Source organism: Clarias gariepinus, chromosome 19 (assembly GCF_024256425.1).
Source record: "Clarias gariepinus isolate MV-2021 ecotype Netherlands chromosome 19, CGAR_prim_01v2, whole genome shotgun sequence".
Lineage (NCBI taxonomy): Eukaryota > Metazoa > Chordata > Actinopteri > Siluriformes > Clariidae > Clarias > Clarias gariepinus.
The window spans coordinates 282,457-310,020 of NC_071118.1; the positions used below are offsets into that span (position 1 = coordinate 282,457).

The 27,564-nt window shown below is 39.4% G+C and overlaps 1 protein-coding gene across 1 annotated transcript; it reads left to right on the forward strand.

Moving 5' to 3' along the window:
- Positions 1 to 2,192: 2,192 nt before the first annotated feature.
- On the forward strand, positions 2,193 to 26,987 carry kif4 (kinesin family member 4). The gene is made up of 31 exons (XM_053479263.1): positions 2,193 to 2,443; positions 2,692 to 2,815; positions 3,306 to 3,420; positions 3,551 to 3,741; positions 5,939 to 6,028; positions 6,163 to 6,329; positions 8,408 to 8,502; positions 8,581 to 8,700; positions 9,616 to 9,791; positions 11,018 to 11,079; positions 14,791 to 14,923; positions 15,231 to 15,289; positions 15,394 to 15,499; positions 17,595 to 17,720; positions 17,815 to 18,000; positions 18,095 to 18,198; positions 20,402 to 20,546; positions 20,643 to 20,753; positions 20,944 to 21,027; positions 21,155 to 21,268; positions 21,794 to 21,949; positions 22,079 to 22,176; positions 22,660 to 22,789; positions 23,380 to 23,550; positions 24,351 to 24,461; positions 24,555 to 24,632; positions 24,719 to 24,817; positions 25,192 to 25,353; positions 25,620 to 25,742; positions 25,822 to 25,935; positions 26,480 to 26,987. The coding sequence occupies exons 2-31, from the start codon at positions 2,693 to 2,695 to the stop codon at positions 26,672 to 26,674; spliced, it is 3,744 nt and encodes a 1,247-aa protein (XP_053335238.1). The 5' UTR covers positions 2,193 to 2,443; position 2,692; the 3' UTR covers positions 26,675 to 26,987.
- The last annotated feature ends 577 nt before the right edge of the window (positions 26,988 to 27,564 follow it).

Here is a 27,564-nt window from a genome sequence, read left to right on the forward strand (position 1 = left end):
TTTTTTTTTTAGCGGCTAGAAAATAAGAACAGGAACAGGAGTTCGCTTGTTCTCCCTGTGCTTAGTGGGTTTCCTCCAGGTACTCCGGTTTCCTCCCACAGTCTAAAGACATGCAGATTAGGTTGATTAGCGAATCGTAGTGTCTGAATGGGTGTGTGAATGTTGACCGGAGGTTCTATCATGGTCGTAAAATAGAAATGAACACAATGATCATCACCACTGGACATTTACAGTCGCTAGTTGGACCTTTGTGTATTATGGTACTTTATATCTAACCTTAACATTATACCTTTCTGTCTGCAGGTCATCTGACGGGACGGTGCTCCTCCACTCCAAGGTGTTGTTGCAAGACCTCACTGCAAAAGACTTGAGCACCAACTTCACCTGCGTCGCTCTGAGCCCGGCTGGGTTTGACAAACGAACTGTTCAACTAAAAAAGGAACAGAGGAAGAAGCTAGCTGACCGCGAGCGCTTAGCGCTGGTAAAACACTGAAGAAGATTTTTTCTTGGATGAAGAATTATTTTGAAACTGAATTTACTGAGAAGTTATACTATGTGAAGAAATTTAATGTAATGATGTTGTGGTTTATTGCAGAATAAAACCTCTAATTTATTCATCTGTTTTTTATTAGTAGTAGTAAAAGTATTGTTGATTTAAAATTTTTATTTTTGGTTTTAATTGTTCTAGCTGTGCTGGAAAACATTTTTCCAGTCAAGGAACTTCATGTAACTTTATACCATTGTAAACTTTTTCATTGTAAAGGTTGGCCTTGGCAAGGGACACACTGTGATTATTTTTTGTAATTGCAATTTTCTACACCAAAAAGCTATGAAGTTGTGTTGATATCAGTGATATTAATAAAAAAAACTTTTTTTTACAAATCTCATGTGAACCTTTGAGTTTCTGTATTTAGATTATTTATAAGCATTGTGTGTGCAATTAATCTAAAATAATCTGATTTATAAAACTGTCTCAGGTACAAATCTCCTAAATAATAGGGATAAGAATCTCCACCTGATACGATTTTATTACAATAGGCGCTAATTTGATTTTGATTTCAAGGATGCACTTGTGATTTTATAAATATCTCAACTTTCCACAGATTTTTGTAACAATTCTAAACAAACATGGCAAATGATGCTACTACACAAGATGCTGTGCTGTGTCTTGTTTAGAGTGCACCACCTGCAGGATCATACAGGAACAGCAACATGAAATACAAACATCTATAATAAAAAAAAGTGTGTTTAAAAAATAAATTTGGGAGCCTTTCCCAGTCCATTATAAACAACAAAGTTTATTTTTTCATTACGATATATCTTTAATAAACCACATACACTACCGTTCACTTTCTAACTCCATGATGGTTCCTGATTTTTATTTCTCTCTACATTGTAAAGGAATACTGAAGGCGCCAAAAAATGCATTAATCTCCTTTGAACAGTTAATGGTGAGATGTTTCTGCTACTTCTGCTCTGTAAAGACTTCATAACGCCTCTAATCTGAGGTGCTGTTAATGTCATTTTTCAGGCTGATAACTCTAAATGAACTTCTCGTCTGCGGCAGAGGTAGGTTTTGGTCTCGCCCTCCTGGGAAGGCCTTCATGAGAGCCAGTTTCATTATGATGCTTGACAGATTTTGCAAATGCACTTGACACAATACTGTTCTTGAAGAACTATTACAGAAAGGCCGACCTCTGTGTCTTAAAATAACAACTAACTGATGTTTTTCTTGTTGTTACATAATTACCTAATCCCATATGTGTTATTTTATAGTTTTGAAATCCCCAGTATTGTTGTAGAATGTAGAAAATAAATCACTAAACAAAAACAAAGAAATTTGCAAGTCACCCAAAACTTTTGAACAGTAGTGTATATATGGATTATTATATAAATTTAGATTTAGGAACCGGAGTACCCGGAGGAAACCCAGCAAGTACAGGGAGACCATGCAAACTCCATGCACACAGAGACGGGAATCGAACCCGGACCCTGAAGGTGCAAGGCGACAGTGAGTTTCATTTCATCAAAAACCAGTTTTGTTTTTGATGAAATGAAAAATGATGTTATGCTTAACGTTCACCAGCAGATGGCAGCAAACACGGCAGCGCGACGTGCGTGGTGACGCAGGCCTCTGACGTCATGACGGCGAGGTGGAGCTCCTGGTTTGAAAGTGGCGGGTGAACTGAAAGCGAGCCGCTCGTACAGAAGCAAGATGGCGGCGCGTGTTGTTTAGCGGCTGCGTTTATTTTTACTGACAGCAACTGAGAGAAGATTATTGTACTATTATCTTTATTTTAACTAAACTGTGTGGAGTTTTGTTTCATGCACTAGCGACGCGAAGGAGATCCTGAGGCGGATTTGGAGAGTTTGTGCGTCTTTAATTCATCCTCAGCTCGGAGATTTAACAGCAGGAGGAAGTCCGTTAGCTTCACACTCTGAGGTAAATTAATACTCTGAATAAATTAACATCAACCTTTATTAAATTAAATATTAATATCAGTGACAAGCCTGCTAAAGTTAAGGTTTAATTTTACCTTTGTCTTGATAATACTAATGTTTGTCAGGCTTTTAAGAAAGTTAGCAGCATCATCATCATCTTCATAAATAACCAAACAAACCTTCACCAAATGACTTTAAGGATAAAATTGTAATAAAACGATGAGTTTTTGTGTTTATTGTTCTCTTCAGCATGACGAAGGAGGAGGATAAAGTGATCCCTGTGCGAGTGGCTCTCCGCTGCCGCCCTCTAGTGGCCAAAGAGCTGAATGAAGGATGTCAGACCTGCCTGACCTTCATACCTGGAGAACCACAGGTCTCTCTCTCACACACACACACACACACACACACACTCTGCATCCGCTGGCCACTTTAATAGGAACACCTGGCCATGCTCGGTCAACTAGTCACGTGACAAAATACTTCAGGTTTCAGTTCAGGTCCACATTAAACTCTGATCTCTTTGGGGTTGGTAGTGTTTGCACAGGATGGTGCGGAGGATGGACGAGAACCATTCGACCTGACTTGTGACTCAAGTGAACACTCTTTACAGCAGTGCTGAGCAGAAGAGCTCCCCAGATCATGTAGAACATTGGATGCCTCAGAAGACACCCGTAACAGTATTTTGAGGCTAAACTGAGATCGGATAGACGAAGATCCAAGAGGAAGATGATGATCAGATTACTGTTTAAATAAGCGGGTGTTCCTATTAAAGTGGCGAGCGATGCATGTTTGGATTGACTTGAAGCCCCACCTGTCTCGCATCACTGTGTTGAATTGCTCAGGTGTTTACGTTTGTCTTGCAGGTGGTGGTGGGAAACGATAAAGCGTTCACATACGACTATGTGTTCGATCCCAACACCGAGCAGGAGGAGGTGTTTAACGCGGCCGTGTCTCCGTTACTCTCAGGGCTCTTCAAAGGTCAGTGTGAATTTTATTAAAGGAAAGCTCTAACCTGGATGTGACTTCCGTGGTTAGAAATGTTTAGAAGTCTTCTTGATGTGCTCTCTGTGTGTGTGTGTGTGTGTGTGTGTGTGTGTGTGATTTGCAGGTTATAACGCCACAGTGCTCGCGTACGGACAGACAGGTTCAGGAAAGACGTTTTCCATGGGAGGCACTTACACGTCGGCGCAGGAGAACGAGCCCACCGTCGGCGTTATTCCCAGAGTGGTCCGGAAAATCTTTCAGGAAAAAGTCAAGAGCTCTGACCGCGAGTTCCTCCTCACTGTTTCCTATCTCGAGGTATCGCTTTCCTCTGAAACCCTCTTAAAGTGACCGTTTCGTTTCTTCTGCTCAGACTTGCCGTCATTTTTCTTCCATCTGTTCGAAGACAAGCACCTAATCGCTGGATACTTTGGTGGCCACTTTTTTAGGCACATTTATGCATCATCTGTGCATAAAGCCTTAAAAGAGGATTGCTTCTTTTTAAACATTTTCCAGATTGGCATTGACATGAACCCATATCATAGCAAAACTGACTGGAGTTTATACTTTGGATAATCCAACCTGTCGGTTCAACTTTATCACTTCTTTTTTGGAGTAAATTACAATTAGAGTTATTGTGGTAGGATCTCTAAATGCATTAAAAGGTCGCCATTTGATTGTCTGATTTGGTGATTGCGTTAGCAGGCAGGTGAATAAGTGTATATACAGTGGAACCTTGGTTCGCGAGTACCTCATTCTGCAAGCTTTTTGCAATACAATTTTTAAATAAATCTTAACTTAATAATTAGGTGAGGTCTTGATATACGAGTACTGTAGTGCGCTTTGTATGCCAAGCGTCACGTGATCACAACTGAGCTAATGGTTCTACTCTCTCTTGCGCTGTGGGATTGTGGGTAATTGTCTCCCATGCTCAGTATCAGTGTGCGTCACGTGTATTGTTTACTATAACACTGTGTTCACGTGTGCGCACTCGTAAAGCTTTTTTTTTATTTGTCGAGTGTAGTGACTGTTCTTTAGTGACTCCACTGCAACAACGACCCTCGTGAAGGAAAAAACGGTTACAAGGGCTGTAGCAGTGCGGGAGATGAATCTGTTTAACGACAATGCAACATCACATTTCAGCAAAATCCTGAAAGGGAGGCAAAAGCAAGTGACATTTAGAGGGGTTCCTTGTTAAAGAAGTTTCCAGACCGAGCTCTGTGTGTGTGAGAAAGTTGTCCTATAAAGCAGCCCCCTCCTTCCTTCTTTCATCTGGTTTCAGCCATAATTTACATTAAAGCATTTGACAGATCGTCTTATCCAGTGTGATTGACAAAACGTGTTTGACGTTTTAGTCATTGGATAAATACTAGGGATGCACCGAAATGAAATTCTTGGCCGAAGCCGAATAATAATGAAATGCCTGGTCGAAGGCCGAATACCGAACGCGGTGTTTGGCATTTTTTTCCTATTTATTTTGCCAATTTACATTAATTATTAATTAAATAGTAAAAGTACTAGTAATTATTTTATAAAAGTAAATAGTACTAATTTGTGTTGCTTTTCAGAAAAATAAATCAAATAACAAAAATACAATTTCAAAATATTTAACACTGAACATTTTTTTTTTTAGATTCCAGCATATTATACAAACAAAGCACAATATAACTTAAAATAAATAAATTAGTAAAATAAAAAAATATTTTTATTTGGCCATCTTTGAAGCCCCCCTTCTTGAATAGCCTATGTAAGAGCTATAACTGACTGCTGAAAGAATGTAACTCTGTATGTCTACAACAACAAATGTGCATTGAATAGTGCAAAAAATGTGGATTCGCTGCTGCTGTTGCCGCAACCGCCGCCGTGTCTTTCTCGTACTCTGTATGATGTTCGGGGTGTCTTGATTTTAAGTGATAAATTAAACTTACATGCTGTACGTTTTTGCAGATGCACCCTTTGCCTCTTTCTCTGACACTTTAAAGTGCTTCCACACTGCTGACATGTTTGCTGCATAAAGCGCGCGTATTAGTATTTGATCGCGTCATTAAAAACGTCGTCGTTCGGCAAAATTTATTCGGCCGAACACTGAAAGTGCTTTTTTTGTCTATTTTCGGCCGAATAATTTCGGTTGCCGAACATTCGGTGCATGCCCAATAAATACTTAAACTGGGTTACTAGGTTCCTAATTAAGTGCCATCAGTCAAATACAAATATCATTCAGCCTTCTACAGACGGAGTTGGGATTAATGGGTTGTTTGGTTAGGCCTTATTTTATAAGTTTGGAGAATAGTTTGGAGAATTCAGAATCTTCCAGAAAAAATGAAGAAAAAAAAAAACATTTTAATTGTTAAGGTATTTCCTTATATTTAAAGTTTCACATGTTTTTTTTTTTATTATTAATATCCATAATTTTCTGTAGAAACTTCAGTTCCTGGGATTTTTTTAAATCAACGCAGCCTTATAAAACAAGCGACTAAGTGGTAAATTTTTTTTCCTTTTTTGTTTTTGTGTCCAGATTTACAATGAAGAGATTTTGGATCTTCTTTGCACGTCAAAGGACAAACCGGTTATCAGCATCAGAGAAGATCCGAAGGAAGGCATCAAAGTGAGTTTAAAATCTCAAACAACTAAAAGAGCTTTGAGGACAAATCAGTCAAACAGATATTAATTCGTTAGTTTCAGTAGTTAACCCTTAAGTCGTCGACCTCTCGGTGATGAAGTGCTGCTTCGGTGCCGCAGATTGTAGGTCTGACGGAGAGGGAGGTGTTTAACGCCCAGGAGATGGTGGGCTGTTTGGAGATGGGGAACTCGGCGCGTACCGTGGGCTCCACAGCCATGAACGCGGCCTCGTCCCGCTCCCATGCCATCTTCACCATCAGCCTGGAGCAGCGCCGCGGCGGCGACAAGTGAGTCGGTTACACACTCTGGTCATGTGGTGTTTTCTCTGATCTGTGTCTCATTTGCATAATGTGATTACTCGTGTGTCCCAGTGACTTGTTCAGTCTAACTTCTCACGGGAACAAGAGAGAACTTTTTTTTTTTTACTCTAAGCCCGGCAGGATTCTTTTGTTATTCTTTTATTTCTAACTGTAATGTTGTTCTGAATATCTTAAAATGCCCCGTTTCCTTAAATAAGCAAATGAGTAACTTTTACACCAGTTTATTTGCAAATTTTTGAGGCCGGTGGATAAGTCATCTAATTTTTTTTAAGAGTTCTTGTTATTTATTTATTATTTTTTTTAATAATTTTTTTTATAGCAGCTCTAACAGTAGTAGGGTTATAATTACCTTTATATTAATTATTATGTCAGATTATATTAATGTGGTTATCCTGTTAAGGTTTTTTTTTTTTTTTTTTGTTAGTGTTGCAAGTTTCACGCTTTTTAAAAACTGGTTATGAACACGTTAATCATTAATCGTTAATGGTAATTAATAATAAAGACACATTTTGGAACAATCTTATGTAACTTAGTTATGCGAGACAAATGAATGGAGCACATAGTCTAAACAAACAGAATAATAAAAAATATATATAAATAAAGCATCAAGGTTGTCGAAAATCCTGCTCTTGTCTCTGTGTCCTCATTCATAAACGACAACAAAAAGTGTCCTTTAGTGTGCTTCACCTGAGCAGCAAGTGCGTCCTCTTGTGGAGTACGAATTAATGGATATGTGAGCTACAGAGAAATACATTTGTTAATAATCATCTGTTATTCTTAATGCCATTTAGTCAATTAGTTAATTTTTAAAATTCCTACAGCGACAGGGGAGGGAACGTTAGTGGAAAGCACATAAACTTTTTTTAACTTAATGTAGATTCTATTGCTCTTTTTAGACACGTCTTTCTCACTGTTATATATGTTTTTTACGACTTAATTCTGACATCACCACATACTTGTACGTGCACGGCGTTTGGCATTCCATCCTAGAGCTGAAATACATCAAGTGGTGTATAATATAACCCAGAGTTGCCAGAAAGACCGAATTCTGTGTAAATGGATGGATTTTTTTTTCAGGTTTACTTATAATTCAGTTTATTTCAGTTTCATTTATAAAGTACTTTTTAACAATCCTTGTCACCAAGCAGCTTTACAGAATAATAATAATAATTTAAAAGGTGTAAGGAAGTATAATTGTGTATAAAAGTTAGTGGCTTCTCTTTTGACAGTCAACTGTACACAACAGCCGTGTTTCATCAAATAAATCTATTTCACGGTTTGCTTAAGCACATGGTGACATTACAGAGCTTTAAAAAATCATAAATTATTACCTGCTCTAGACATGTTTTCCACACAAAGTTGAAAAAAGTAGTCTTCAGTGTCAGCAGTGTAGCATCTGTTGACATTTTAACATCTTCGGGACAGAGAGGGAGAAAAATCAAGCATGGAGAGAAAAAGACTGTTTAAAGTTGATATATAGTTAACAAGAACAGGAACTAACTTGCATTGTGAATATTTCACACCACTAAATGTTGCTATAAATATTTGGAAATAGTGATGATAATTTTTTTCTAATAGAAATAACATGAACTTTAAGTAGAAATGATGGGGTAATAATCGCTGAAGCCCTTGTCTCAGAACAAAACGTATAAAGACAAAAACATTTCTGCTCCCAAATTTTTGTAATTGCCCCAGACTGCTGTCAGTCATTTTATAGACATGCCTATTCACATCCTTATTGAATTATGAATACAAGTTGTCTGTTTATAGTGTTGTAACTTGAGATCTGAGATTTAAACTATTGGAGACCTGTGTTTTTTGTTTTCCACAAATTTGACCAAACGCACATTTTAATAGATTTAAGATGATTAAGCGTTTGGTGTATGATGATCCACCTCACATTATTGTAAAACACTCTAAAGGACAATCTGAGGGTGATTGAACCAGATCTCATAAGAAACAAGCATAAGGTGTATAATTCTCATTATAATACTGTGTGTCTCTGTGCCTTTCTGTGTTTTTATTTTTTTTATTTTTTTTTTTAGAAACGATGCCATGGTCTCCAAACTGCACTTGGTGGATCTTGCTGGATCCGAGAGGCAGAAGAAAACTAAAGCTGAAGGAGATCGTCTCAAAGAGGGTAAGTGGAGGAGACCGGAGTAGGTGTCGTGTGTGTGTGTGTGTATGTGTGCTGTAACTCTGTCTGTTTCTTGGACAGGAATCAGCATTAACAGAGGCCTGCTGTCGCTGGGGAACGTCATCAGTGCGCTCGGAGACGAGAGCAAAAAGGGCACGTTTGTACCTTACAGAGACTCCAAGCTGACTCGTTTGCTGCAGGGTGAGTGTGTGTTAACGCGCTTCAGGATTGAGAAGCTCTGATACTCAACCGCTTCATGCAAAGTTTTCGTGTCTTCCATGTCATGCCTTTAGTACAAACATGTTATACAAAATCACAGATTTTTATTATTATCTCACATGCTTATTATTACTATAAATTATTTTTATTATTATTTTTTTATTATTATGCTCAAAACTTTGGCATGTATCTAGTCCTGTACGGTTTGTCGTAGCCCCATGAAGTTTATGTGCAGCTTATTCGGGAATAGGGTGCTATGACGGTTAATTGGGCAATTTACCAGCTCAAACAATTTCATAGATTTGACACTGAGACCATCGTTGACAGATTCTAGAGGCTTGCAAGCTGTGTCAGAACACGCACCGCAAGAGATTACCCCTCGGGCGCAAAAGCTTGCCAAAATTGCCCCACTGACATCTAATGGTGAAGGCACCCCTCCCTATTGGAACAGGAAGTGCTCACAATTGCATTCCCTGCTATGGTAACTTCCACAGCAACTGTGGATCCTGTTGTCATAGAGACATGGGGGTGTGCTAGCAACATGCTAATAGAGTTAACATCATGCTAGCAATTGGTTAATTATGTTACCTGTATGTTAGCAGGTGACATGCTAATCACGCTAGCATCATGCAGGCGACATGCAAACACTGTTTTGAAAGCTATACCAGCACTTTTAAATGTTACTCTTTTTACAGAGAAATAAAGAAAACGTTGTAATATTTTGCTCAAGTTTTGCCACGGCAAGCACCACTCACATTTTATTCAGAAACTGTACCTTTCTGGTTATTGTTTCTCATTAAAAAAAATAATAATAATAAATTGTGTACATTTGGGATCCAGTTAAGCCATTGATGTTAAATTGTATCATTCTGTATGTTTGATCACCCTCTTCCTCAGACTCCTTGGGAGGGAACAGTCACACCTTAATGATCGCCTGCGTCAGTCCCGCCGACTCCAACATCGAAGAGACCATCAACACGCTGCGTTACGCAGACCGTGCACGTAAAATCAAGAACAAGCCGGTTCTCAACGTGGATCCTCGAGCCGCTGAAATGAAAAGGCTTAAGCAGCAGGTAGTACGGAGGACGGGCTGTTTGAAGAAAGTCACATGCATATATAAAGTCTCATTTATCACCTGTATATATGAATTGTTTGGTGCGAAACTGCTAAACGTATGTGTGTTGATATAAAGAAGGAAAAAATACCAGAGTGCCCAATACACCTTGTTCTTTAATTAAAGACCAGCCATTACAGTCGCAAAATAATCCTCATCGACAAATAATCCCATTTTAGACACTGACAGTAACATTAGCTAAACTGTACTAAAAACATAATGAGTGTAGTCATGCCTTTGTGCTCTAGGATTGGCTCAGGTTTTTTTTTTTTTTATGAACACGCAGTAACAATTTAACCAGTCATAGCAGAAACTTATCTCTTATACCCCATTATAACCATTATATATACTGTAAAAATAATTTAGGGGTTAAGTGTACGTGCTTTCCACGAGCAATGAGATTCAATAATGCGATAAATAAATTAAATACATGTTGCGTCGCCTACATGGTACAGGATCTTAACCAAGGTTTTTTTTTTTTTTTTACTTAATTCTTGTAACCTCTCATGAGCTCGATAACAGATTTGTAATTTGCATTAAAATGCATAATTTTTTACAAAAAAAGAACAAATACTAAAACTCAGTTTAAAGATATGATTTCGAAATGGTCCAACAGTGACTCTTAAACGTTTGCAATTTATCGTATGGATTTTGATTGAGCTCAGATATAAAGTGTTTATAAACCGTGTGTATGGTCGATTCTGTACAGTAGATGGGATTTCTTATTTTTGCCCGTTCAAAACTGTGTATACACCACCCCCAAGTGGTAGAAAAATGTACTAGCAGGTAAACAGATTGAGGTGCTTCTAACTCCATTTGCAGACTTGATTTAAAAAAAGTTAACGTAACATAAAACCTTATGATTAAAGATATTTAATAGATAATTTGATTATATGCATACAAAATTATATTTAGTTGTTATATTTAAACATTTTGTTTTGCTTAATGGAACAGAACTCTTATTCCCAGTGCATCTCGGCTTTTATTCAATTCACTGTTATTTGTATAGTGCTGTTAACGATTGTCATTGTCGCAAAGCAACTTTACACAATCAAAAGAAATCTTTATGGCATGTCCTAACATGTGATAAATGATAAATGTAGACTGTGTTTAACACTTTGATAAATGAAACTTTTTATTTGTTAAGCGTTCTTTGGTAACCAATTAATCTGATTTGTCCTCCAGGTGCAAGAGCTTCAGGTGATGTTGCTGCACGCCCGAGGAGGCGTGGCTCCTGTCCTTTCAGGGTAAGAGATCGTACAAAACCTAGGGTTAACCTGTATGTCCTGCAGATTTGGATAATTCAATTCAATTCAATTTTATTTGTATAGCGCTTTTAGCAATTTTCATTGCCGCAAAGCAGCTTTACATAGTCAAAAGAATTATTTAGGTTTGTATGAAATGTGAATTTGTATGAATCAAAATGGTCAGTTTGTCCCTGGTGAGCAAGCCGAGGGCGACAGTGGCAAGGAAAAACTCCCTGAGATGGTAATAGGAAGAAACCTTGAGAGGAACCAGACTCAACAGGGAACCCATCCTCATTTGGGTGAAACAGAAAGCAGTAAATGATCTGCATTTATACAGTGTGTAGGGTGGGAGGCAGTTCAGCTATAATAGCTGATGTTAATTGATGTTAATATGGAGTCCAGGTAGTTATTGAAAACCCAGGTAGACTTGTAAGAAGTTCCAGTCATGAACTATCGAACTGTCAAGTCCCCAGAGAAACAGTTGCCAACACCAGTCAAGGCCAGAACCATTTTCTAGGTAGAGAGAATCATTCCCAGACACCAGACGCATCCCAGAGAGACACACGGGGCATCCATGTGAAGAGATCTTCAGCCAGAAGCGGGGCACCAGGATGGGTCAGACAGGTCCGGAGGGCAGAGGGAGTCTGGATCACTGGCAGCTCAGGAACGACATGTGTAGCTCGACAGAGAGAGAGAGAAAGAGTGAAAGGGGGGACAGGAGGAGAGAGGAAAAAGAAAGAGGGGGGGAAAGAGAAGAAGAGGAGAGATGGCAGTTAGGTATGGTCACAGTCACACAATGTATAATGTGAATGTATATTAACTGTAGAGTGCAAGCAGAGACTCCGGCAGGACTAACTATGACAGCATAACTAAAAGGGAGAGCCAGAAGGAAACACAAATATGAGGGGAAACTAAGATGTAAAGCAACCAATCACCTCACCGTCAGCAAACCTGAGTGATCAATGAGAGTGAGGAAGACAGCATCCAAACATACCAGTTCACCATAATACTCTACGTCCATGAGTCCCCCAGATCTGCTCCTTTACCTATGGCTAATCTATTTATAAAAATGCTTGGCTAAATAAATAGGTTTTTAGCCTGGACTTAAACACTGAGACTGTGTCTGAGTCCCGAACACTATTTGGAAGACTATTCCATAACTTTGGGGCTTTGTAAGAAAAAGCTCTGCCCCCAGCTGTATTTTTCATAATACGCGGTACTGACAAGCAGCCTGCATCCTTTGATCGAAGTAGGCGTGGCGGATTGTAAGACACTAGCAGTTCGCTCAGGTACTGCGGCGCGAGACCATTTAATGCTTTATATGTCAAGAGTAGTATTTTAAAATCAATGCGAAATTTCACAGGGAGCCAATGGAGTGAAGATAAGATAGGGGTGATGTGCTCATATCTTCTGGTTCTGGTGAGGACTCTCGCTGCTGCATTCTGGACTAGCTGAAGCTTATTTATGCATCTAGCTGAACAACCAGACAGTAAGGCATTACAATAGTCCAACCTAGAGGTGATAAAAGCATGAACTAGTTTTTCTGCGTCGTTTAGCGACAATAAATTTCTTATTCTGGCAATATTTCTGAGGTGAAAGAATGCTATCCTGGTAATATTATCTACATGTGCTTCAAATGAAAGGCTGGAATCAATAATCACACCAAGGTCTTTCACTGTTGCATTTGATGGAACAGAAAGGCCATCTAAAGTTACGGTGTGATCTAAAATTTTACTCCTAGCTGTATGCGGTCCTATGACTAGAACTTCTGTCTTATCCGGATTTAGCAGAAGGAAGTTAATTAGCATCCAATTTCTTATGTCCTGCACACATTGCTCAATTTTAGTAAGCTGTTTTTTCTCATCAGGTTTTGCTGAGACATATAACTGTGTATCGTCAGCATAACAATGAAAACTAATACCATGCTTACGGATTATGTTGCCCAGAGGAAGCATGTAAAGGGGAAAAAAGCAGTGGACCTAAAACTGAACCCTGCGGAACGCCAAACTCCACTAGAGAACATGCAGAATAATCACCATTTAAGTCTACATACTGATAACGATGGGTCAGATAGGATCTGAGCCAGGAGAGGGCTGTACCCTTAATTCCCACTACATTTTCTAATCTGTGAAGAAGAATAGCGTGATCAACAGTGTCAAAAGCTGCACTGAGGTCAAGTAATACAAGCATAGTTACACAACCCTGATCAGAGGCCAATAGAATGTCATTTACTACTTTAACGAGCGCTGTCTCTGTACTGTGATGAGGCCTAAATCCTGACTGATACAGTTCATGTATGCCATTTCTATGTATATATGAGCATAGCTGCTCCGCTACTATCTTTTCCAGGATCTTAGAGATAAAGGGGAGGTTTGATATTGGTCTGTAACTGGACAGCTGACAGGGGTCGAGGTCAGGTTTCTTAATTATTGGTTTGATAACTGCTAATTTAAAAGATTTTGGAACATATCCAATGCTGAGTGAAGAATTAATTATTCTCAACAGGGGTTCTATTATTGCTGGTACTATCTGTTTAAGAAAATGTGTCGGTACAGGATCTAATATACAGGTTGATGAATTTGCAGAAGAGATGAGTGAAATTAGTTCATTCTCTTCAAGGGGAGTAAAGTATTCTAGGTTCTGATCTGACATGGCTAGATTAACATCTGCATCAATTACATTTTTCGGTTTCAAAACCTCAATTTTATGCCTAATATTTACAATTTTATTATTAAAAAAGTTCATGAAGTCCTCACTATTGCATGATGTTGTTGTGGAGATTTCTGCAGTGGTCTTATTTCTGGTTAATTTGGCTACAGCATTAAATAAGAATCTAGGATTATTTTTGTTATTTTCTATAAGAGTGGAGAGATATGTTGATCTAGCTACACTAAGAGCTTTTCTATAGTTCAGGATGCTCTCCTTCCATGCTATTTGAAATACTAGTAATTTAGTTTGACGCCATTTACGTTCTAATTTCCGAGCGGTCTGTTTTAAAGTGCGCGTGTGATCGTTATACCAGGGAGCAAGTTTTTTATCTCTAATAATTTTTCTTTTGACTGGAGCTACATTATCTAGGGTATAGTGAAATGTCGACTCTAAATATTCAGTCGCCTGATCGAGTTCTGTGTGGTCAGACGGTGATCTAATCGTAGTTGGGAACTCTGGGAGATTACTGATAAAACTCTGTTTGGTAGCTGATGTGAATGTACGTTTCATACGGTAGCGCGGCGCTGTGTGTACATTATTATTGTGACACACTTGAATTGAGACAAGATAGTGATCTGAGATAACTTCAGATAGTGGTATTGTGAATAAATTTCTTATACTTAATCCAAATAATATTATTAAATCTAAAGTGTGACCTGCTTTATGAGTGGGTCCTACTACACACTGATTTACTCCTACCGAGTCCAGTATAGACATAAATGCAGTTCTCAGAGGGTCTTCTGGGTTTTCAAAATGAATATTAAAATCTCCAGCAATTAACACTTTGTCTACAGAAACGACTAGGTTTGAGAGGAAATCTGCAAATTCACTAAGAAATTCAGAGTACGGCCCTGGAGGTCTGTAAATGACAATTAGCGGGATCGACTGAGCTGACTTAATATAGTTAAAATAAGAATGCTCAGCAATTGTCATCAAGGACTCATAATGTGTCATGGAATCTCAAGACTGCCATGTTTTATAACAACGAATGTTGTGCTGCAGGTCAGAGGAAGCGGAGAACGTCTCAAAGATCCTGGAGCGTAACCGCAGTCTACAAGAGGAGAACAACAAGCTGAGTCGAGAGCTGAGCGAGGCAGTAGGACAGACGGCCCTCATGTGTGAGAGGATCATCGTGGTGAGTTTTAATTTTGATATGATATGCATGCACGCTTTTTTCCACTGTATCACTATTTGTGAGTCTAATTATTTGGCTTTTTTTACTCAGATACATCATGGTGTGATAACGAGGGTATAAATATATATATATATTTAAAAACTTACTTTTGGATCTTAGCTGTGTTTATGTTTGGGGTTTGGACTGTTTTTGAAAGTGAGGTTTAAGTAATGCAATAAAAAAAATGGTGTGTCCTTATCCTTGGTGGATCTTGACAAGTTCATTTTATTTTTTTTTTCTCTCTTTTTCTCTCTCTCTCTCTTGATAGACGGAGCAAGTGAACGAGAAACTCCAGAGCAAGCTTGAGGAACTAAAAGAGCATGCTGCGTAAGCTTAAAGCAGAACTGATCACTGATTTATTTAAAAATCTATGGCTTTACGTAGTGGAGGTTACGATCCTCTGTCATGCCTGAATCTGACTTTTGCCTCAGGTGCAAAGTGGATCTTCAGAAGATGGTGGAGACCCTGGAGGATCAGGAGCTAAAAGAGAACGTGGAGGTCATCCGAAACCTTCAGCATCTCATTCTGGAGCTTCAAGTAAGAAGAACGTCAGACCTTATTGCAGTAGGATTGTGGGAGATTTAAAGGATTAAACTGTGGCTATATGACATCCAGTGACATTTACTGTATGTGGAGAAAATGGGTGGGTTGTGTCAGGAAAGGAATATGGTGTAAAAACTAGGGATGCACCGAAATTTCGGCCGCCCGAAAATTTTCGGCCGAAATAACATTATCGGTTTCGGCCGAAACGTAAGAAAGCGCCGAAAATAAAAGCCGAAATTGTCGCCACGCCTCTCCCATCCTCCCGTCTCGTTCGCGCTGTCATTACGCATCAAACACGGAGGGGGTTAAGATTTTCAAAAGGGTCGAATTGAGCGCTCAACCTGAAGGACGTACAAGCTAAATCCATAATGGGCAAATCCTCATAAAAGATATTAAGGACTAAGTCGCACCTCGGAGATCATTAACTTCAAATACTTAAATGGTCTAAAATTTATTAAAAATATGCCATAGCTTTTTCCATTTTTAAAAAGTTACCTGCAAAATATTTAATTAAAGAATATACACTTTTCATCTGTATATTATGGCTGATCCGCCACCTACTGGACAAGCGTGTTTAACGCGAAGATTCTTTGTATAAAACCTGACATTTAAACAAAAGGATAATTTATTTTAAAATATATTATTTAAAAATATTTGCATCTGAAGTAGTTACATGTTGCAGTTCCTTTATAATCCTACAGGTGACACTCTAAACTATTCCTACATTGGCCATTAATATTAAATCGGGATATTTATTTATTTTTATTTTTATATTAGATACTCGTAGTACACTTGAGTATTTGATTTGAAATTTGATTTGATTACTTTTAGCACTTCTTTCTGATATTTCAAAACCTGACGAAACAAATACGTGGAACCTCGGATTGCGAGTAACACGGTTTGCGAGTGTTCCTCAAGTCGAGGGTCAAAGATGTTTTTTTTTATAAATTTTGACTTGGTTTACGAGTACCAAGTTTCATGCATCACCCATGCGCTTCTTGTTTTGATGCAGTGTGTCACGTGATTACAACTGAGCCAACATTTTTTTTTTCTCTCTTTTGTGCTGCGGAATTTTGGGTAATGGTCTCCCCTGCTGGGTCATATTTTATTTTGTGTCCGTATCCGTGTGTGTACAGCACGAGTGTAAAGCAAAAGCAACCCTGCCCCCTCCCCCACCCTCGGCTTCACACACACAAACACACACACACTGCTCTACACAAACACTGCTCTGTAAATACAGGTTTGTTTGTTTGTTTTACTTTACAGCAGTGATTCTATAAGTAAGCGCTCACATGAGTGTCATTAACGATGTTCCTTGCTAATTTTTCCAATAAAAGTCTTTCTGTGTGTGTGTGTGTGTGTGTGTATATATATATATATATATATATATATATAGAGATATAGATATGTATATATGTGTGTGAGAAACTTAAATAAGAGACAAGTAATGTTTACTGTGTAAGATAAGAAAGGGGAGGGGGGGCTGTTTCCTCCTTTCCTTTTACTTTAGCTTCACACACACAGCGCCTGCGCGCATATGCGGAAACACTTATCTGTCTGGATTTATTTTTATTTTTTTTAAGGTAAAGTGCAGGTTAACTTGTTTTATTTTTACTTAATATTTTGTTAATTATTTTTATGTATTTAATTTTTTGGGCCGTGGAATGAGTAATTTGAGTTTCTATTATTTTTTTAATGGGAAAAATCGCTTTGGTTTACAAGTGTTTTGAAATACAAGCCCACTTCTGGAACGAATTATGTTCGTAATCCAAGGTTCCAATAAATAAATATTGTAATAAATATAGCAGCTTCAAATAAACTTTGCCATTGAATCAAAAATTGCAGTGCACAAAAAAAACAAAGTTACAGCTTTAATAAATGACAAAAGTCATCGTTAGTGGGTATGTCCTGGTCCGGTGATGTCTGAGACCTTTACTTATGAGTCCAATAACATTTCATAAGGTTGTAGGTTTCGTATTTTACTTCGTATTAACATCTGTTCTGAAGATCTGAAAATTTCTTTGGTTAATTATTGCTCATGCTGGTAGTTTCACCCTTGAAGATGTCTTCCATCTGTTTATTTCTGTAGAATGAGAGCGCAGGGATCGCAGCCACCATCGACGCCATGACCTCGGGCAATTCCACGTCCCTAGAGGTGGAGGCAGAGGGCAGCGCCGCAGACACGAGTCGCAGTCCTGCCACGGGATCGCCTCTGGTACTCTCTCAATACCAACATTAACTGTGCGGTTTAATATCACGCTGTAGTCCTTTTAAGACCCTTGTGTGTTCCTTTTTGTTTTATTTAACAGGCCGGTAATGCTGAACCTCAGGCTAAGGACTCTTCAGAGACCTTCACAACCCAGCATGCTCTGAGACAAGCTCAGATGTCCAAGGAGCTCATTGAGCTCAATAAGGTTCTTGCACTTAAAGAGGCGTACGTCAAGAAAATGTGTCAGAATGACAGTCACTTGGAGCCTATACAAACACAATATCAGGTAGCTGAGCGATCACCGTACTGCGTGTTTTTATTGTCTTTGGAAACAACTCTTCTCTCTTTCACATAATACTGTTTTATTCACTCACTCCTAGGAGAACATCAAAAACCTCCAGGCTGAGGTTGGAGCTCTTCAGAAAGAGAAGGAAGATCTGATCCTCGCTCTGCACTCTGCCAAGAAAGACACCAATCAAGCAAAGTAAGCTAGTGCTAACGTTTCAGCTTAGAAAGGGGTTGATTTCTTTCCCCAGTGCTTAGAATAAAATAATAATAATAATAATAATAATAATAACTTAAAACTAACAGGAGATAAATTTATCACTTAGACAGTGTGAAAACAGCAGGACAGTCGTGTCGAGGATTCCTGTAATCTGTGGAGTTTGGAACTGCTTACAGAGACGCTCTACATTTTTACTATAATCCTGTTTACGGATCAGTTGTCTAATATTCTGCTAATATAGCTGATAATGTCGCTGTTAATCTGCAAATCAAAATATTTAAACGATGCAGCAGAGGGGGGGGGAATGTAAACAGTTCCATCAACATTGACATTACAGGTAGTCCCCGACGTACAAATGAGTCACGCTCGTAAGTCGGATTTGTTCTTAAGACTCGTACGCCTTTGCCTCGTACAGTGGTGTGAAAAACTATTTGCCCCCTTCCTGATTTCTTATTCTCTTGCATGTTTGTCACACATAATGTTTCTGATCATCAAACACATTTAACTATTAGTCAAAGATAACACAAGTAAACACAAAATGCAGTTTTTAAATGATGGTTTTTATTATTTAGGGAGAAAAAAAATCCAAACCTACATGGCCCTGTGTGAAAAAGTAATTGCCCCCTGAACCTAATAACTGGTTGGGCCACCCTTAGCAGCAATAACTGCAATCAAGCGTTTGCGATAACTTGCAACGAGTCTTCTACAGCGCTCTGGAGGAATTTTGGCCCACTCATCTTTGCAGAATTGTTGTAATTCAGCTTTATTTGAGGGTTTTCTAGCATGAACCGCCTTTTTAAGGTCATGCCACAACATCTCAATAGGATTCAGGTCAGGACTTTGACTAGGCCACTCCAAAGTCTTCATTTTGTTTTTTTTTCAGCCATACAGAGGTGGATTTGCTGGTGTGTTATGGGTCATTGTCCTGCTGCAGCACCCAAGATCGCTTCAGCTTGAGTTGACGAACAGATGGCCGGACATTCTCCTTCAGGATTTTTTTGTAGACAGTAGAATTCATGGTTCCATCTATCAGAGCAAGCCTTCCAGGTCCTGAAGCAGTAAAACAACCCCAGACCATCACACTACCACCACCATATTTTACTGTTGGTATGATGTTCTTTTTCTGAAATGCTGTGTTACTTTTACGCCAGATGTAACGGGACACGCACCTTCCAAAAAGTTCAACTTTTGTCTCGTCGGTCCACAAGGTATTTTCCCAAAAGTCTTGGCAATCATTGAGATGTTTTTTAGCAAAATTGAGACGAGCCTTAATGTTCTTTTTGCTTAAAAGTGGTTTGCGCCTTGGAAATCTGCCATGCAGGCCGTTTTTGCCCAGTCTCTTAATTATGGTGGAGTCGTGAACACTGACCTTAATTGAGGCAAGTGAGGCCTGCAGTTCTTTAGATGTTGTCCTGGGGTCTTTTGTGGCCTCTCGGATGAGTTGTCTCTGCGCTCTTGGGGTAATTTTGGTCGGCCGGCCACTCCTGGGAAGGTTCACCACTGTTCCATGTTTTTGCCATTTGTGGATAATGGCTCTCACCTTGTTTTTTAACAAGGGGGGCAATCACTTTTTCACACAGGGCCATGTAGATTAGGAGTTTTTTTTCTCCCTTAACGTAAACCTTCATTTAAAAACTGCATTTTGTGTTCAGTTATGTTATCTTTGACTAATAGTTAACGGTTTTCGATGAGCAGAAACATTTAAGTGTGACAAACATGCAAAAGAATAAGAAATCAGGAAGGGGGCAAATAGTTTTTCCACACCACTGTATATACAATGTAAAGCGTACCAATCCACTTGATTCAATCTCTGGCCCCTTTTCCCAACACTGTCATGTGGCTGAAAACTATAATTGCGCTTAAAGAAATGAATCGCACACACGTCAAATCTAGCAGTGTTGTCTCTGAGCCAATTTGTATCAAAGCCGTTTTCCACTCTATTGGACTGTGACACAAAAATCTGAGACTTTTAAAAAGGTAGGTAAAATAAATCACTTTTGAGCATTCAGAATGTGACAAAAAGTAATCGAGTTGAGGGCATCGGACTTGGTGGAAGGGGATGGATGGATGTCATTACTGTTATTCCAGATTCAGTTACATTCTGTGTTAAATTGACGCGGTGTAATATTGTAATGATACGATTACATCAGTGTATCTCAAACTTCCCTCCACACCTGTACAGGTTGAGTGAGCAGCGCAGGAAGAGGTTACAGGAGTTAGAGGGACAGATGACCGACTTGAAGAAGAAACTCCAGGACCAGTCCAAGCTGCTGAAGCTTAAAGAGTCTTCGGTGCGCAGCGTCGCTAAGCTCAATCAAGAGATTCAGGTACGTCACCAAGCGAAGGCTGTAATGACTGAGTAGCAACTAGGAGCTACGAGAAGTGTTCACAGAGATACTGTATATATTTGTGTGTGTGTTTAGGCCATGAAGGCCCAGAGAGTACAGCTGATGAGGCAGATGAAGGAGGACTCTGAGAAGTTCCGTGTCTGGAAGCAGAAGAAAGATAAAGAAGTTTTGCAGCTGAAAGAAAAAGTGAGTGTAAATTTGAAAACTTGTGTAAGAGACCGTCTATGGTAGAGATTACATTTATTTATTTATGGCTGATTTTATGAGAGCCACAGCATTAACTGTGCTGTGAGTTAAATATGCACTTGGCCTGAGATGAAACTGAAATGAGAAGGCATGTTTTCTCCAGCAATAATTATTTCTACTTTTGTGTTAGGATCGTAAGCGTCAGTACGAGATGCTGAAGCTGGAGAGGGATTTCCAGAAACAGGCGAACGTCCTGCGACGCAAAACCGAAGAGGTAATGTTTACGCTTGAACAGAGACGGACTCCAACTCCGGGAATGTTAAATGAGTAGATGTAGGACGCTTTTGGGGAAACGCTCACGCTGTGCTGTTTAAGGTTAAGTGGTCTGTCTGATCTCGCAGGCTGCTGCAGCCAACAAACGGCTGAAGGACGCTCTTCAGAAACGGAGCGAAGTGGCTGAGAAACGCAAAGACACGCAGAACCGCGGGATGGAGGGCGTCGCCAGCCGAGTCAAGGTACACAGAGCTTCTCAATGCAGACGGGATCAAACTGTATTGGGTTTTGCAGATATTTATCCATATGTGGGTGTGTGTATATATATATATGTGTGTGTGTGGGTGTGTATATATATATATGTGTGTGTGTGGGTGTGTGTATATATATATGTGTGTGTATATATATATATACACACACACACACACGTGTGCATATACAGAATACTTGTATGAGTTGAGGCTGCATGATGTGGATTATATTTTTACGATTCATAAAGGAACTTCTATAAGGAGAATCATTACAGTATTTAGTTTTGCAAAGCACAAAAAAATTTGTTTAATGCTTACAAAAAAGCATTTTTATTAGTTTTATTGTAAATAAAATGCATAAATAAATAATCCTGACAAGAGTTCAAAACCTGTTTGATATTTCATTCTTATAACACATTTGTTTTATTTATAAAACAAAACAAATATATTGCACTAAACGTTTTTGCAGTCTTTAATTACACTGTGATGTCTCATTAACCCGCGCCTCTCTCCCAGACCTGGCTGCTGAACGAGGTGGAGGTGCTGGTGAGCACGGAGGAGGCACGACGCCACCTAAAGGACCTACTTGAGGACAGAAAGATGTTGGCGGAGGAAATCTCGCAACTTCGGCAGCAGATGGAATCTGGAGAGAAACCTGTAGCTAAAGTCCGCGTGAGTTTTTTTTTTTTTTTTTTTTTTTTTTTTTTTAAGAATGATTCCCGGAAAAAAGAGAAACAATAAACACTGTGAAAATCCGAAGGAGGGAAACTGAAATAAAACTAATCTTGTTGTTTTCCACAGCGCCGCACGCTGACCATCTCCGAGCTGGAGGGTAAAGGAGAGCTGGAGGCTTCCATCAGTAAACAAGTGGACAACCTGGAGACTGAGATGGACCTCAGGTCAGCTACAGAGTCTCGCACATATAAAGATTTATAAAATAATAAGATATAAAACAAAGTGAGCTGCATGGAGCGATCAGTGGGCCCAAGCACCGACTATGCAGCAGTAAATTCATAATGTTTTGGCCCATGACTTCCTGTCTGCGTGGTGCAGTGTGTTGCCATGACAACAAATATTATTTTCACAAGTTTAGCATCTTGAATATCTTCACAGCACGCTGCTTTGCATCTGATGAATTCTTCATTTTATGTGTCAAAACATGGAAAGTTCTAAATGGCCGACTTTAAATGTCATCATAAATTTTGTTTACTTGATATAATCCAGGGGCTTCTCACATTTGGTGCATGCAGGTGAAACAGGAAGCTGATTCCCAGTGATTACTTGATTTGTGTAGAATGCTGCCCGAGTTTATAAGCACCTTAACAATTCTAAAATAAGCAAGACGCTTCTTTTTGTTTGTTTGTTTTTCCCCTCCCATGCAGGAGCGCTCAGATTGCCGACCTACAGCAGAAGGTTCTGGATGCTGATAACGAAGGCCGGATGAAGCAGCGCTGGGACTCGATCACCACCATAGTGGAGGCCAAGAGCGCCTTAAAGATTCTCATGTCTGAGGTAAAAGTTAATGTCCAGTAGATTTAATTTTTAAAACCACTTCTGCACACATGTTTTTTCATTTTCTTTAGTTTGGAACTTCATATTATAGTGATGGACAAAATGATAAGATTTTTTTTAGAGGTTGGATGGAGGACATCACTTAATGGGATACAATTAAGGCCTTTTTTTTTTTTTTACCAAGTATGCTGTCCTGTTTTTAATTTGTTGGTCATTAAGATACTTTTAAAGCCTATTTATTATACAACATGGAAAAACTGTTATCTGATCAGAACATGCAGTTAATCTCTTCTGGTTTAAATTCCAATAGGTGTTTCCTAGTCTCTTGTTTGTTTAATATTTACATTTAGGCATTTGGCAGACGCTCTTATCCAGAGCGACTTACATTTTTATCTCATTACACATCTGAGCAGTTGAGGGTTAAGGGCCCAACAGGGACAACTTGGTGGTTGTGGGGTTTGAACCTGGGATCTTCTAAACCGTAGTCCAATGCCTTAACCACTGAGCTACCCCAGGCCATATATATATTATATATCTCACACGCACATGCTCTAACCTTTTTATCTGTTATGACCTTTGACACGCTGCAGGTCGTGTCCTCAAAGACGTCAAACGCGAAGCTGGAGAGTGAGCTGAAGCAGGAGCGAGCGAACCACACGGACCTACAGAAGGTGCTGTGTGACGAGAGGAAGCTGATGTCCACTATGGACATGGAGCACCAGAGCCGCCTCGTGGAGCTCGAGCAGAGACACCAGGAGAAGGTCAGTGGGCTGCGTGTAAAAAATAGAAGGATTGTGATGGACAGAACCATCACCCTAATAAGAGAAATACGTAAAGATTGGGGGGGAAACTATTGAACATAAGCACATGAGCTGCGTTCTCATCCCATCCCACGTTTATTTAATTACACATTTGTTATGTACGTTTAAAATGTTTGGAGCAACGTGTTAAAGGTACATAAGAGGATTAAAACCTTTATAAGGAAGCGTAGACATGCGCTCGCGAGTATGTCTTTAGAAATAAAGAAAATTTTGCCTTCATTCCTGATCAGTGAACCTTTTGAGCTCTAAATGGTTAGACGCTTTGCTGCGTGTAAAATATAAGCCAGTCATACATTAGACTGAATTCTTCTAACCAATCATAACGCAGAAGGTGGGATTAGTCAGGAAACGATTGTAAACCTGACCTGCCGTCAAAGTTGGAGATAAAAATTTCATCTTTTTCTGGTAGGTTTTAAGCAGTTTAAACACTTTACAGTGAGCAGAACCACTTTAAACACGTGAGAGAAATTATAATTAGATTAAACACGTGAACACATTTCTTATCGGATCTTCGTCCGCAAAATAGACCATTCAGGTGGAATCTCTAAGCAAAATGATTTGAATAAATGTGGTTCATGAACCATGTAGCTAGTAAAATCGAACTGGATCTAATTTTAATTTAAATATTTATTCCAAATATTTTCCTTTTTTTTTTTTCCTTTGGTAAAGTTTGGGTGTTTTGTACATGATGGATCTTTTTCATTTCTATAATTTCTTTTTTTGGGGGGGGTTTGTTGTAGGTTCTTTACCTCCTCGGTCAGCTGCAGAACAAACCTGTGGAGGAGGAAGAGGAGGAGAAACAGGAGACATCTAAGAGGGAGAGAGAGCTGCTACAGCGTATAAAGTTTCAGGTTATCATCAGAACATTTTATTTTTATTGTTACTAAATATGAAACATTTCATATGATGATTAACACACACGTGTACACACACAACTGTAACAGGACGAGGAGCTTGGAAAGATGCGAGAGCTCACTGAGCAAAACCAGAAACTCCTGGAAGAACTTGAACAATACAAACAGGTACGAATAGACGATGTTCAGTTAATTTATGAATGTCGTTTATTAGGACGTGAATAATTTTAGCTAACTACATGCTACATCAACAGAAATTACTTCTGGCTCAGCTGACCAGCGCAAAGAAAGTGGCTGCGGCGGCGACAGTGAACGAGTCACCGGACACATCGTTCGAGTACATCCCTCCTAAGGTACGATTAATATCGTAAGGTACGAGAAATTAACGTCATACATGGGTTCTGATGCACAACGTCTGGTCTTCAGAGAGAGACAAAGCTGACAGTCATTATTTCTTTAGAAAGATCTTGGAGAATCTTTTATCCTACACTGTGTGTTAGTTTATACCCTATACAGTAATGATGTAACATCTCAGACGGGTCCAGAGAAAGTGTTTGTGTGTCTGAAGTAGAACTTCACGTGTAATAACAGGGAATTATTTAATTAGTTTCATTAAATTACACCTGAGGAAATCCTGCATTCTAAACACACTTGGTTTAGATCCTGTGTGTGTGTGTGTGGTTTCCTTGTTTCTTGTTGGTCCTCACGTCGTGGTTTCTCCCTGAAGCCTAAACCCAAATCGTTGACCGCACGAGTGCCGCTGCAGGAGCCCGTCATCGACCTGGATGAGCTGGTGTCTCCATCGGAGTCTGAGAAGGAGGAGGACGAGTGGCGTCCGGAGAAGAAGGAGAGAAGCAGAAGAGGATCTAAGAAGTCCAAGATGACCGGGGTGAGGATCGGTGATGTTCTTCTGTCCATGGAGTACTTTAATCAGGGTCTTGTGTTGATTAGTTAGAGACACGCTACGTTATTTAATGTAATACAACAGCGATGATGAAAGTGTCGAATTCTCACCTCAGAAGGTGTTGATTTAATTTTCAACAGTTTAACAACACCTTTTTTTGTTTGTTTCTATAGCAACAGCTCTTTGATGAGAACAGCTCTTTGTTGGTGGAATAATTATTTTTTTGCCTTTTGTGTGTGTGTTTGCTGTAGTGCGCATGTAAGGGCCGGTGTGTAAATAAACTGTGCCGCTGCCGTAAAGGACGGATGACGTGTGGTGAGAACTGTCTCTGCGATCACGAGAAGTGCCGTAACATGGACAACCAGGCCAGCATGGTGAGGAGAAACGATACACGTCACTAGTGTGTGCACCAGTGTTACTCTACTGAGCTTTTTGTTTTCTTCTTCACTTCAGGAAGTTGCTGAGATAAACGACGCATCCAGAGAGACCGTTCCTGAAGACCCCACGGCTGTAAGCCCGAGAGATGCCACCTTCTTCAGACCTCCTTGTGTTCCACCAACTAAAAAAGTAAGTTCTCTCTCTATTATTATTATTATTGTTATTATTATTAATTCTCACTAGCAACCGACGGCGCTACAAGCTCTCACTTTTGTCCAAATTAAGAGACGAATCCGATCATGGTTTGGATGATCAGACCCGAAACAATGGCGTGGACAGTCACATGTAATGTGGTTATGATGTCATACTGGTTATAAGAATAAATGTCACAGTACACACTTCTGAAGTCTCTAAACTTTCAGATTTATTTTTAAGCTTGATTTTAGGGATGATCTCGAGGTGACGATATAAAACATCCTTTTTCTCATCACTGTTCATTTCGTTCTAAAATAAGCACAAACGCTTCTGTAGTCTGTATGAGAGAAAGTGTGTGTCAGAGCGAGTTTGTGTTACATGTGTGTAAAAGAGGAGGCTAGTGTGTGTGTGTTTGACAAAAAATAAGTGTGAGACAGCGATTGCACGCGTGTGTGAGAGACAGACAGAGCAGTAGTGTGTGTGTTGCTGTGTTGGAGCGATGTTCTCCCGTGACCCTGTGGCGTTTGTGTCTCTGCAGGAGATGGGTGACATGAGCAGCCTGGCGTCGGTGCTGAAGCTGGAGAAGAAGCCGCTTCCCGCCGATGTGGAGAGCGACGGCGAGGAGTCTGAGGAGTCCATCATGCCCAGCTTCCTGCGCAAGAACAAGAGAGGACTGAGCAACTTCAAGAACAGCTTCTTCTCCGGCTGCACGCCTGTTCGAGAGGAATCCTGAAGACTTTCTCCCCTCACTTCCCCTCACTCTTCTTCTCTTTTCTTACCTTCCGTCCGTTTTGTCTTTTACATGTGCTGATCTTTCTCCTCTTTAATCCGCGTCTCAGAGCGTCTTCTGTCTTTTAACCCGAGTTCCGGAAGGAAACACTATAGTTTTGGTCATGTGACTCTTTTAAACGGATCTTTACTGTAGTAAAATAATTTTAAAATCAATAAATAAGAAATGTACTGGAGCAGTCGTAGGAGTTCTTTAACACTTAGATACGTTTATTACTTGTAAAGAATAAAGGTTTCAATAAAAAGGTTGAAATTTTTGACGTTTCTGAGCGTTCTCGTTCTTTGCTGAGGTTTCAGCTGAAACTTTAATTACATTAAAGAGTAAAATAAAGTGAGATTCAGGTGTGAAAACATTCATTACCTGAGGGGTATTTCAGCTGGGGCAATCACACACACACACACACACACACACACACACACACACACTCTAGGGGGGACCTGTGTAAATGGAACCTTTAATGTAGGCTGGTATAATCTATGATGTTTATTTAGGTGTACAGGATTAACTGCAAACTTTTATCTTTTCAGTTTGTGATCAGTTTATCAGGACGGAACTCCTGCACAAGTTAAGGAGCATCTAAAACCCTCCTTGTTATAGAGATCAAATAAAATCTTTTACTGAAATCTAAAAAAAAAAAAAGAATATCATTTGTATAACGCGTCTGTTTTACATTTTAATCTAATAGAAAAAGATTTGAAAGGGACAAAAAAGGAAATGAAAAGTGTTCATCGCACTTGCAAGCAGAATTGCATCATCTGAGAACTGAATGATGAAAATCAGACGTCACTACATTAATATTTATTTATTTATTTATTTATTTATTTACGATGTAG